The sequence below is a fragment of the Asterias amurensis genome, chromosome 7, assembly GCF_032118995.1.
Source record: "Asterias amurensis chromosome 7, ASM3211899v1".
NCBI classification, from domain to species: domain Eukaryota; kingdom Metazoa; phylum Echinodermata; class Asteroidea; order Forcipulatida; family Asteriidae; genus Asterias; species Asterias amurensis.
This window is the reverse complement of record NC_092654.1, coordinates 8643371-8657622: the sequence shown is the minus strand read 5'-3', so window position 1 is coordinate 8657622 and position 14252 is coordinate 8643371. Positions and strand designations below refer to the sequence as shown.

The 14252-nt window shown below is 38.0% G+C and overlaps 1 protein-coding gene across 3 annotated transcripts in view; it reads left to right on the top strand.

Annotated features, from left to right (window-relative positions):
* Positions 1-14252, top strand: part of LOC139939361 (CTD small phosphatase-like protein) — a 46501-nt gene that overhangs the window by 20508 nt on the left and 11741 nt on the right. For all 3 annotated transcript variants that reach the window (XR_011786289.1, XM_071935175.1, XM_071935174.1), the window contains 3 exons: positions 8423-8479; positions 10586-10678; positions 12951-13049. Coding sequence is in view for 2 of the 3 variants with exons in the window: in XM_071935175.1 (XP_071791276.1) it covers positions 8423-8479; positions 10586-10678; positions 12951-13049 (249 nt within the window). In the remaining variant the exon portion in view is untranslated. The remainder of the gene's footprint in view (positions 1-8422; positions 8480-10585; positions 10679-12950; positions 13050-14252) is intronic.

Below are 14252 nucleotides of genomic sequence, written 5' to 3'. Positions count from 1 at the left end.
ACACAAATTTGTGCAGCATTGGTGTTTTTTCTTTCATGATTCTCTTGCAACTTTGATTAACAATTGCACTGGACACTATTGGTACTTACTCAAAATAATTGTTAGCATTTAGAACTTATACTTGGTAACGAAGAAATGGAGAGCTGTTGATAGTATAAAACATTGTGAGAAATGGCTCCCTCTGAAGTTACGTAGTTTTGGGTCTCTCAAATGTTAAAATAAAAGACATCAGGCCTAAAGCCTTTTATTGGGCATCTAAAAGCACACCAATTTGTGCAACAAGGGTGTTTTTTCTTTCAATATTCTCTTGCAAATTCAATGACCAATTGAGTCCAAATGTTCACAGATTTGTTATTTTTGTTTTATGTTGGGATACACCAAGTGAGAATACTGGTCTTTGACAATTACACAAAGGTGTCCAGTGCCTTTAAGTAGTATTTTGTCCTACCCCCACCCCCCCCCCCCCCTAAAATTTTAACAGCAGAAACCATTTTATTTGTAAATTGAGGGTAACTCCAAAAACTGAAAACAGTGTATGTGTACCATACCAGAAGCTTGAAAACTCTGTACCTTTAAAGTGAAGGTACACGTTTGGTAATTACTCAAAACAAATATGAATTTAAAAACTGCCTTGGTAATGAGCATTGGAGTGCTGTTGATAGTATAAAACATTGAGACAAAAACTGCTCCCTCTGAAGTAGCGTAGATTTTGAGAAAGGGGTAATTTCTCACTAAAATATTAAAAGACTTTAGCCAGAAGTCTTTTATTTCTATCTTTGAAAGCACACAAATTTGTCCAACAAGGGTGTTTTTTGTGTCATCATTTTCTCGCAACTTTGATGACCAATTGAGCCCAAGTTTTCACAGGCTTGTTATTTTATGCATAAATGTTGGGATACACCAAGTGAGAAGACTGGTCTTTGACAAATCACCAAATGTGTTCAGTGCATTTAAGTGACTGGTACTTTGTTCTTTGGTTGACCAGCAGTGTTGGGACGGATGACTCACGCACGTCCTGTTCTTATTCTTTAATAAAACACATTTAAATACATAGGGTTCCAGGAAGTGTAAATCCTCTGAGGACAACAAAATGTTAAATCACAACACTGTTTCCCTCTCACATCTGTTTTTGAGGTCCCAGCATCCAGTCACAATGCACAATGTCACTGTCGCCTCAGTAGTTTTGGCACAGATTTTTAGCATTGGAAACTTTATTCACATATTGCATTCAGGATGTTATTCTGTTATTACTGAGTTTACTTTATTCAAGGAAACTACTGTCAGTGTCACAGAAGCATGTATAATGCAAATGTATAAACCCAAAGCTGAACGAGCAAATATTTGATCATTCAATGCGTCAAGAACTAGTAAAGTAGGAAAATAAATTCATCAGCGGGTATTTAGCCAATCTGTCTCATTCAAACATTGGTTTAACGTCTATGATAATGAGTTGCACATACATGTATTAAGAAGTTGTGATTCAGTGAAGACAACACTTATTCTATAGTCATGGGGGATTCAAACCCACAAGCTCGTACGTATTGTAAGTCCTGCAGTCTAACCACTAGAACACAATGATGCCAAAACAGGTTTATCAGGCCTGATACTTCGCTGGGGCAAACAAGGCAATTGCCTCCATGCCCCCCTGGTCATACATGTAGCATTGGTGCCCTTTGAATTCTCTAGTAAAAATGTATAATTTCCTCATAGGTTGCCCTTTACTTAGGAGAAATGCCTTGGTGCCCTTGCCCTTTCACGGAGGCATCAAAGTGATGGCCTCCATGCCCCCAGGTTGCCTTGGTTCCCTTGAAATGCTCCTGTTGAAATTTACAATTTCCACATAGGGTGCCCTTTACCAAAGAGAAAATGCCTTGGTGCCCTTGCCCTTTCATAAACGAAGCATACAGACCTTGGTTTATCGATCAATCAACCCAATATTAATCCTCCCACATGCTTTTTTTGCCCGTGTGGGTGACATACGGATAAAAAAGTCAATGCCTCTTGCGTATTCAGTCAAAGGTCATGGAGTATAATGTGTTGGCATGACCCCCCTAGCTACAGACAAATAATATATCAAACTACAAGGTTAGGATGGGGTTCATGTGCCTTCTGGTAAATAAATGGGAAAAATTATGGAATTTTAAGTCAGGGCCTGGGAACGATTAAAGGGGTGGCAGTAGGATTTGTTATCGATTCAGAAAAGCATTTGAAGCGGCAGGCAGGAAGAAAATAGCAAAAATAGGATTTGTTATCAATTCAGAGAAGCATTAGAAGTGGCAGGCAGGACAAAATAGCAAAAATAGGATTTTTTATCAATTCAGAATAGCATTAGAAGTGGCAGGCAGGACAAAATAGCAAAAATAGTGAATGGGTAAAAACCAAATGTAATATTCTTTATCCCCGATGCAAATTTAACATCTATTAAAATTTAACATCTGTTAAAAATAGTAGGCCTATTTGTTATCGATTCACAAAAGCATAAGAAGTGGCAGACAGGGAAAATAAAAAGCAAACATAGGATTTGTTAACATCACGTACTAGCATTAGAAGTGGCAGGCAGGGAAAAAAATAGCAAAAACAGGATTTTTGTCCAATCCAAAACTAGCATTAGAAGATGCGGACCGGAAAAAAATAGCAAAAATAGCACTTGTTATCAATCCGGTACTAGCATTAGAATTTGCTGGCAGACAAAAATGGCAACAGTTGGATTTGTTATCAATCCAGTAATAGAATAAGAAGTGGCAGGCAGATTTGTATTATTTTGTTTGCAACAAAACGCTTAAAGACACTGGACACCTTTGGTAATTTTCAAAGACCAGTCTTCTCACTTTGTGTATCTCAACATATGCATAAAATAACAAACTTGTGAAAATTTAAGCTCAATTTGTCTTCGAAGTTGCAAGATAATAATGAAAGAAAAAATACACTTGTCACACGAAGTTGTTTGCTTTCAGTTGCTTGATTTCGAGACCTCAAAATCTAAATCTGATGTCTCGAATTCAATTCAAATATTTCAGTAAATCTGATGTCTCGAATTCAATTCAAATATTTCAGTAAATCTGATGTCTCGAATTCAATTCAAATATTTCAGTGAGAAATTATACTTCTTTCTCAAAAACAACATAACTTCAGAGGGAGCCGTTTCTCACAATGTTTTATTTTATCAACAGCTCTCCATTGCTTGTTACCAAGTAAGTTTTTATGCTAAAAACTATTTTGAGTAATTACCAATGCCTTTAAAGCCATAATACACTTTCGGAACAGAAAAAAAAAAAGTTCACAGATTTACAAATAACTTACAGGGTTTACAGAAGGTAATGGTAAAAGACTTCTCTTGAAATATTATTCCATGAAATGCTTTACTTTTTGAGAAAACATAAAAACAATTATCAATTCTCGACATCGAGAATTACGGATTTATAGTAAGCACATGTCGTGACACGGCGAAACGTGCGCAAACAAGGGTGGGTTTTCCCGTTATTTTCTCCCGACTCCGATGACCGATTGAGCCTAAACTTTCAGAGGTTTGTTATTTGATATATAAGTTGTTATACACGAAGTGTGGGCCTTGGACAATACTGTTTACCGAAAGTGCCCACTGGCTTTAAGCTAACTTTCATTTCAAAAGGTGGTTGCTTTTGTGAGACATCTGGAGCGGTACAATAATCCACGCAGTACAATAAGCCTCAATAGGAATCCACAATCTAAGAAATGTTACCCAGTAACGCTTCTCCGAATCAAATTTGTGAGCCTAGCAACTTCAATTCAATTAAATTCAATTCAATTAAAAAAACTTTAATCATACTCAATTGGCAATTACATCAGTTTGCCAGCTCCATATAAAACATTAACGATATCTTTTTACACGGCAGTTAGCGGTTGTATGGCTTCTGACTGGCACCCCCGAACAAAGATATTGACAAAACAGGGACACCGCCAACATAGGGCTAGATAGCTCAGTTGGTAGAGCTCCGGCACGTTAATCCGGAGGTCGTTGGTTCAAATCCCACTCTAGTCAATTCTTTGTTCAACCCCCAAAATGACATCTTTTTAATACATAACTAAGATAACCACATTGTACCTGGAAGTAAAATGTTTCTCAAAAGCTGTATAATATCGAAAGACGCTGTAAAATAATAGGCTTCTAACCAAAAGTTTTCATGGTCATTCATTTTTTAAGGAGTGATAACCAATTGTATACATGTACAACTACAGCTTCCCTTTAACGACACTGTGATGTTCATGTTTAGAATATAAATGTTTATCGACTGCAGTCAGCGGGGACTTGTTGTTCATTTTCTGGGGCTCTCTGATCCAACCTTGGTCCTTAACGGCACTAGACACTATTGGTAATTACTAAAAAAATAATTAGCATAAATCTTACTTGGTAACAAGCAATGGAGATGATGTTGATAGTATAAAACATTGTGAGAAACGGCTCTCTCTGAAGTAAAAATTTTTTTTAGAAAGATGTAATTTCTCGCTCTTTTCTTCAAATACTTCAGGTCACAAGCCTTTTATTAGGTATCTGAAAGCAGACAAACTGGTACAACAATGGTGTTTTTTCTTTCATTGTTTTCTTGCAACTTCGATGACCAAATTTTCACAGATTTGTTATTTTATGCATATGTTGGGAAACACCAAAGGAGAATACTGGTCTTTGACAATAACCAAAGGTGTCCAGTGCCTTTAAAGACGTTGTGATGTTCATGAATAAAAATTTATCGACTGCAGTCAGTGGGACTTGTTGTTCATCGGGGCTCTCTGATACAACCTTGGTGCTAAAAATGACTCTCTACTCGGATGTGCCGACTCTTAGCAAGTAGATTCTGAACCTTGAAGGGGTGTGAAAGCTCTCCCACCCTCACTCCTCAGGCCTAACCCTCCCCTCCTCCCCTCTAATTTCTCCTTCCCTACAATCACTGCTCAGGATTAATTCTTCTTCACAGTGAAGGACCCGGCAATGTGTGATTATTACATTGGAATATTTACCGTAGACTGCGACTGTTTTGATTTCGGTCTCAGGGGAGGCCATTTGTCTTCCATAACCGCCCACTCGGTGTGAACATTGGACTATTTTTTTTTCCATTGAATTCTTTGTGCTGTTGACACATCAGAAAGGCAGTGATACAAATTTTTATGATACAAGTTCATCTTTTACAAGTAGACTGTACAATCAATGTTTATCTTGTGTTTGGGGTCATGGTATTTGAAATGTAGAGAAGTATTGCAATTGATGATTTTTTATCTACTACATTAAAACAGGGCTCTCCCAGCATATTGTGCCAGCGCACGCGAATTGCGTGCCAATTTTGGCCAATATCGAACAAATTTTATAATAATAATAATATTAAACTGTAATGACAGAAACCAACTTGACTATTATTATTTTTATTTTATTTTTATTTTTATTTTTCTTGTGGGGGGGGGGGGGGGTACTTCAGATCAAAATACAGAAAAAACATGCATAGCGGTACATAAAACCAATTTTAAAAAAACAGATTGCACAATAGGGCTTCTGAACAATGAAGAATTAAATAAAAAACATTTCAGGGACCTTGTTCCAATTCAGCGTGCTTCAGCCAAACTTCCAAAATTTTGGTCTGAAATGCCCAACCCTTTTGGGAATCTTACGGGAGAATCCTGGTTTGAATACAAATTTTTAACAATTTAAAGTTGTCCATGCAGTTACCCCACTAACTAAAATGGAGTGCTGATTTTGTAATGATTTGTTGTTGCTGAAATTTAGCTAATTAAATTGATTTCTTGACGATATCGTTATGTAAATCTAGTGCTGTAATGCTTATTTTATTAGTCCATAAATGTGTTTGAAATTACCAAAGGTTGACAAGGTTTTTACCTGGCAGTGTTTACTGTACAGAAAGGTCAATATAATTCTGGGCACACTCAAACACCTGGTAGTTCACCTGCCACCTGGTAACTGTGAACCATTGTAGTGTAGTTAATACATTATAATGTCCCATCTCTGTCGGACCGTTATTTATTATGTGGCTTCTGATTTGTGTGTCTAGTCTAAATATTTACTGAACCACAAGAACTGTTTAATATTGTAAACTAACTTAAAGGAACACGTTACCTTGGATCGGGCGAGTTGGTCCATGAAAAGCATTTGAAACCTCTTGTTTTAAAAATTGATAAGGTTAGAAAGTTTTTTGAAAAGTAGAATATAATGTTCCACACAAACATCCCTTGAAATTGCATGGTTACCTCAACATTGTGAACTAACACGGTCAGCCATTTTGTGGAGTTAAGTTTTTTACTCCCAACAAATGGCGGACCGTGTTACAATGTAGTTCGCAATGTAAAAGGAAAACTGTGCAATTTCGAGGCATGTTTGTGTGAATCATTATATTCTACTTGTTAAACATCTTTTTAACTATATCGATTTCATAACAAACGGTTTCAAATGCTTTTTATTGACCAACTCGACCGATCCAAGGCAACGTGTCCCTTTAATTTTGGTTTTAACCTTAATACATGTACACGGATGTGTGTTAAAGGAACACGTTGCCTTGGATCGGTCGAGTTGGTCTTTGAAAGCGTTTGTTATAAAATACACATGGGTAGAAAGATGTTGTAAAAGTAGAATACAATGATCCACACAAACATGCCTCGAAATTGCACGGTTTTACCTCGTCGACTAACATGGTCGGCCATTTATGGGAGTCAAACTTTTGACTCCCATAAATGGCCGACCGTGTTAGTTCGCACAGCAAAAGGAAAACCACATTCTAGGTCAAAGATCCCTCAATGCAATTTACAATTTAAAAAGACTATACTTACAAAGATACACTTCAGACAAAAATAACAGGTCAGTTGTATACAAAGATTAAAAGTGTAGAGCCCTAAAAATCACATAAAAGAATAAATGCATCGAACCACGTTAATAATACATTGCATGACTTCTTTCAAAAGCTGGCTAGAGAAGTGACAAGCTAAGAAACATGTAACCAATACACTAGAAAACTTAGTAAATAAACACACCTTAAAGAAACACGTTGCCTTGGATCGGTTGTGTTGGTCTTTGAAAAGTGTTTGAAACCGTTTGTTATATTTTAAAAGTAGAATAAAATAATCCACACAATATCACTCGAAATTGCGTGGTTTTCCTTTTACCTCGTCGACTAACACGGTCAGCCATTTATGTTTGACTCCCATAAATGGCCGACCATGTTAGTTCGCAAAGTAAAACAAAAACCACACAATTTTGAGGCAAAATTGTGTAGATCATTGTATTCTATTTTTAAAACATCTTTCTAACCAATGCATTTTATAACAAACGGTTACAAATGCTTTTTAAAGACCATCTCCTCCGATCCAAGGCAACATGTTCCTTTAAATGAGTTAGAACACAAACGGGGACTTTCTATCCCCACAATTTGAAAACTACAAAAACACAAAAAAATAAAAAACTCCCTTTAAAATGATATCCCAATTATGTATAGTGAGATATAACTCTAGCATCTGGTTTTAGTGCATACGTAATGCACAGTATCGCTCAAACGCCATTCAGTTTGCACTTACCCTGCTCTCACTGCCAGCTGAAAAAAACTTTGAAGGGAAATGTGTCAAAGATTAACAGCATTTGTTTTAAGGGCACTGCCTGGCAAGCACTCTCATTAAGTTGTCAGTTTGAATACAAATCAACTTCACTTAAAAGCAGTCACTGAAGAAGGAAAAAAATGTATTGGTAAATGTAAAGTGTTGAAGAGTTTTTCGGGACTGATGCTTTCGTTCCTGAGAGGGCAACGGCCAGGCCTGATACTTAACGGTGGCAACAAAGATTGCCTCCATTGCCCTGGTGCCCTTGTATATGTAGGGTGCCCTTTATCATGAAGAAAATGCCTTGATGCCCTTGCCCTTTCAAAAACATAGCATACAGGCCTGAAGGGCACCAACCTGACCACAGTGTTTTCTTCTTGGTAAAGGGGCACCTTTATGGGGAAATTGTACATGTTTTAGTAGAATATTGCAAGGGGCACCAAGGCAATAGCCAGGGGCAAGGAGGCAATTGAAGTGTCGGGCATATAATTAAAAATAGTTTTTATATGTTATTAGTAGTGTGGTTATGTACAACATACAGTTGACATTTATTTTGCATAAATTAAAAAGTGTAAAATACAGTAAATTTATTAATAGGCCCCTGTATGTTTCATGTTGAGGGACTACACAAAACGAACTGAGTTTGTACAATTTTTTACATGTAGGTTAACTGTGTATTTTTTAATTGCCGTTTCTTTTGTATAGATTTTCTTTCCTTTTATCCAAAACATTGATCAAAACAAGTGCATAGACAAGTTGAAAACGTTTCAGTTTCAGATGCATTCAGGCCTGATACTAAGTCGGACAAGTAATAACTGAAATGTTCTTTATATTCGTTTTGTCTTTTTGTTTTCTGCAGCCCATAAGCAATGCAGATTTTATTGTTCCAGTAGAGATTGACGGCACGGTCCATCAGGTCAGTACAAACCATGTTTTGTTTTTTAATGTAAATGATGCACATAGCCTGTGAACGTCTAGACTTGATTCAAGTCCCATTCTCGTGTTAGATGTCCCTAAGCTATTACCTCAACTTACTATGAACCAACCCCGTAGCATACAGTACAGTGCGCGCTCGCCGTCAAAATGTGGTCCCGAGAATGGGACTTGACGAAGTCGTTTCTTACTCTGCACGTTGTTATTGGAAAATCTCCCCAAATGGGGAGATGTACAAAACCAATGGGAGCGTGGAAGCGCTGCCCTGCCGGTAAAATATTCATTATACTCTGTGACATCACAGTAGAAGACGTTGTAAGGCACGCGTCTACACGCGACACGCACGTGGGTCGGGTAAACTCATTAGCAGGCAAGGGGGTGTCGGTGTCATAAGTCGTTTTATTGCACTTCCCAAAATTCAAATTTTGCAAACAAAACCGACCCCAAATGTATGTTACAACATATTACTTAAATTCAATACACATTTAGTGCTTTCTTTTTTATAATTAATTGGTTATTAAAAAATGTATTTCAATCATCAACTAAGTACTTAACCCACAGGTGACAAATGAACTAGTCTTCTTTTTGGGTGCGTTTGATTGGTCAAAACGTATCACGTAACAATGTTACATTATTCATAAGTGAATATATTTACATACCAGGCGACTGCGACATCGTCAAGTCCCTGTCCCGCATGCGGAACAGGTTTTGGAATTCAGAGCATCACAAAACAGTAGTTTTCTGGGGATGGCACGGGATTGGGACTTGAGTCAAGTCAAGTGAACGTCTGACGCCATGCTTTGAGGCTGGTGAATAACAATAGACCGATCCATTAGGCTCCGTCCATGGCGCACATGTGAGTAAGAACATGTGAGGAGCCTCTCCAATGCCATTCTGCACAACTCTGCCGCGCGTATGCTTGGCACGCGCGGCATGCATGTCAGACTTTATTTGTTATTTTGTCGGACCTTTGGTTGCGCGATCAGGGTTATGATTGGTCAATACGCAATGGGGCGGAGCTAAATGGATCAGTCTATTGCGCAAGAAACATGCCTTGAGCCTACGAGGATCCTTCTAAATGCACCTTTTGACCTTGTATTCATTTGACATGGAGATTCACAGTCATAACCTAGGTACATGTACATGTATACATACATACAAAATAACATGCTTGTACAATGTACATGTACATACTGTATACAAACATTATGCACACTGCATTAGTGCAGTGCAGCTGACAAACATCACCTCGGACCAATCACAAACATGGAAAGCTATTATACTTCACTGCACGTTTATCCAATAAAATCATTGCCTGCCAGAAAGGCCCTGGAAAGGTCACTCTTTTTGTATGTTATCTTGTTTGATAATTATTTACTTCATCCAGCACTTTTGCTTAGCAAAATATTTCAACTGAACAGATTTTGTGCAAAGTGATTGATAATATTGAGTAGCAAATGGGGGATTTTTGAATGACAACTGACACATTTTGCGTAACATTTTGCTCTGTTATAGACCGTATTGAATATTGAATATGACGTCACCATTCAACTATCTGCCCTACAACATGGCATCTGTGCGCGTTCTCATGGGTGTGTGCGTGCATGTGCTGTAGAAAGCAAACTGGGAATGCTGCGTGCTTCATTGATGTACGCGTTTGGACGCGCATACTGTTTGCCCTACAAGATGTCGACTTTCATAGCAAAAAGGGGTTATTCAATACGGACTACAGTGCTAAAAATGGTATTCTTGAACAAGAAACACATCTTATTTTAATTTTGGTTTTACCCATACACCGATGTGTGTTAGCACTGTATACTCAGTACTTTCCCGAGTCCTGTGAAAAAATATCACGGGTTTCAAGAAAACCATTTTTAGCAGTGTATACAAGGGAATTTGTTCACTGCTTTAAAAAAAAAAATAGATCTAGCTGTTGCAAACTGCCTACCAACCAAAAGGAATAATTGGGAAAATAGCCAATGTCCTGACGTTTTGACCCTACATGCAGCATAGCATAGTTTTTCCTGCAGGCAAAAAAGAAGTGACTTTCAAACTTCATTGATATCTTGTATTGTCTGTTCTATTCTAGGTGTATGTTTTGAAGAGGCCGCACGTGGACGAATTTTTAAGACGGATGGGCGAGCTCTATGAATGTGTTCTGTTTACCGCCAGTTTAGCAAAGGTAAAGTTTCAAGAATTAATGAGCAAAAAATATGTTTTATTTTCAATTAGAGGTACACTAGATTACTGGATCAATGGCGGCTTGTTTGGATGGCAGGTGGCCACTTTTGGCTGTTGGTGTTGAATAAAATGTTTCAAATGTGAATGTTAGCTGCAGTAAATATGTAAAACATAGTGTCCCAATTTCTAAAAACAAAACATAATTTTCTGTTTCACGTTATTTTTTCTGTCGACATTTTTGCTGAGAATTTTTTTTTTTTAAGAAATGAAGAATATTAGCTATGTCTTGGCGTTTTGTAATAAATTGTACAGAATTGAATGGTCTCTAAAAAGTTAAGATCGATCTTAGCTGTTTGTGAGATAGAGCCCTGGCTTTGCGGCAACAGTTTATATTTGTGCGTACCTTTAAACAAAATATTATTAGAGCCGATGACCCTGTGATTGACAGTAAAGTACTTGAACCCAGGGGCCCAGTGCCTGTGTCCCCTTTCCTTAAAATAAAAATGAGGTAATTTATCAAAAAATTTAAAAATTAACATCTGACAGCCGACCAGTAAGTAATCAAGCTCTTAAAGGCACTGGACACTATTGGTAATTACTCAAAATAATTGACAGCAATAGCATAAAAACTTACTTGGTAACAAGCAATGGAGAGCTGTTGATAGCCTCAAACATTGTGAGAAATGGCTCCCTCTGAACAGAAGTACATGTAACGTAGTTTTGGAGGAGGTAATTTTTCACTCGAATAACAAAATACTTCAGCTGAAGCCTTTTATTATGCGTCTGAAAGCAAACATAGTAATGCAACAATGGCGTTTTTTCTTTCATTATTCTCTTGCAACTCAACAAATTGAGTCAAAATATACAGGCTTGTTATTTTATGCACGTTGGGATACACCAAGTGAAAATACTGGTTTTGACAATTGCCAAACGTGTCCAGTGCCTTTAAAGACACTGGACACTATTGGTAATTGTCAAAGACCAGTCTTCTCACTTGGTGTATCTCAACATATGCATAAAATAACAAACCTGTGAAAATTTGAGGTCAATTGGTCATCGAAGTTGCAAGATAACTATGAAAGAAAAAACACCCTTGTCACACAAAGTTGTGTGCTTTTGTATGCTTGATTTCAGGACCTCAAAATCTAATTCTGAGGTCTCGAAATCAAATTCGTGGAAAAATACTTATTTCTCGAAAACTGCGTTACTTTAGAGGGAACCATTTCTCAAAATGTTTTATACTATCAACAGCTCCCCATTACTCGTTACCAGTGCCTTTAAGAGTTCTACTTCGTCAAGCATGGTCATCTAGAATGTAATCTTGACAGCTGGTGCGTACAAAAAACCCTTATTGGAGAAACATCAAGTACTCACTCGCAAGATAATTTTTTAAAAGGGGGCCCTGTACATTCGCATTATGTGAAGCCTGCACACTTTGTGACATCAGTACTCAGTGAGGCAGACCTGTATGCTTCGTTTCTGAAAGGGCAAGGCCCTCCTTGGTAAAGGGCACCACTATGAGGAAATTGTAAATTTCTACTTTTTAAGGGCACCAAGGTGGCATCGAGGCAATCGCCTTCGTTGCCTCCGCGAAGTATCAAGCCTGTAAAGAAGTACAACAAATAAACTAAAACAGCTACTCTTAAAATCTGCATAAAACGATTTGACAGAAGTTGATCGCATTCAGACTTGCGTGAACAAGTCACAAGAGAATTAATGGGGACAATTTTGAACTTTATTGCTCTCGGAACATACATGGGTTTAATCATAAGATGGCAATGTTAGCGTGAAATTGAATGATTGATGTCGTGTGCGCTCATAATAATAAAAAGTGAGGTCTTTTAAAGTGCTAGTATCTGCAACAAAATAAAGCTCAAGGGGCTTGCTCATGATAGAGGTCTCGAACTCAATTCGGATATTTTAGTGAGAAATGACTTCTTTCTGAAAAACAACGATACTTCAGAGCGAGCAATATTTTATACTATCAACAGCTCTCCACCGATTGTCACCAAGTGAGTTTTTATGGTAACAATTATTTTGAGTAATAACCAATAGTGTCCAGTGCCTTTAAGTGCTTTAAAAGTTTGGTATAATCTTGGTTTAATCTAGAGGCATTTCAAATCCTTTAGAGGGTACTACAACGTCCAATTACTAGATGTTAATTTAACATCGGGATAAAATGATTTGTTTGTAAACAAAACTCTGGTCAAACTTGACATTTGATGAAATAATTCATCTTTTATTTAGTGTTTCCTTTGATCTTCTTTTGATAGTATGCTGACCCAGTAGCAGATCTTCTTGATAAGAGTGGGGTGTTTAGATCAAGGCTGTTCAGAGAATCCTGTGTGTTCCACCGAGGCAACTACATCAAGGTATGATAAAAGGGTATATGTGGGATAAAAAAGGTTCGGTGATTGGTAAGGCTTGTGGGTAAGCTGGGTGGCTTTGGGATCTCGTAGGTGGAGTTTGGGTTTACTGTTTAGAGAGAGAATCATGTGTGTTCCACCGAGGCAACTACATCAAGGTATGATAAAAGGGTATATGTGGGATAAAAAAGGTTCGGTGATTGGTAAGGCTTGTGGGTAAGCTGGGTGGCTTTGGGATCTCGTAGGTGGAGTTTGGGTTTACTGTTTAGAGAGAGAATCATGTGTGTTCCACCGAGGCAACTACATCAAGGTATGATACAAGGGTATATGTGGGATAAATAAGGTTCAGCGATTGCCAAGGCTTGTGGGTAAGCTGGGTGGCTTTGGGATCTCGTAGGTGGAGTTTGGGTTTACTGTTTAGAGTAGGGATTTTGTGTGGTCCACCGAGGCAACTACATCAAGGTATGATACAAGGGTATATGTGGGATAAAAAAGGTTCAGTGATTGGTAAGGCTTGTGGGTAAGCTGGGTGGCTTTGGGATCTCGTAGGTGGAATTTGGGGTTATAATGTTTAGAGAGAGAATCCTGTGTGTTCCACCGAGGCAACTACATCAAGGTATGATACAAGGGTATACGTGGGATAGTTAAGGTTCAGCGATTGGCAAGGCTTGTGGGTAAGCTGGGTGGCTTTGGGATCTCGTAGGTGGAATTTGGGTTTACTGTTAAGAGAAGGGATTTTGTGTGGTCCACCGAGGCAACTACATCAAGGTATGATACAAGGGTATATGTGGGATAAAAAAGGTTCGGTGATTGGCAAGGCCTGTGTTTAAGCTGGGTGGCATTGGGATCACGTAGGTGGAATTTGGGATCACTGTTTATAGTAGGGAATAGGAGCCCTCTACTGTCCAATTTCTGGAGGTATTGAACTATTGTTCAATGTCAGGATATACATTGTACGTGTACATATATTGATTATTGTTCAAGGGAGAGTACATAGCTTTATTGTACTATCTGTCAGATCTGAGACGTTGAAATTAATATCTTTCACGACGGAACATTATTTGAAATGCATGCATCATCTGAATCAGAGTGCTGTAGAGTTCATTAAGGTACCATGTGAAATCAAACCGTCAATCCACCTATCCACCTACAAGCTGTATCTATGGCAACACAATCGACAATGCACCAAGGTTTTTGTTGTTGTTGGGT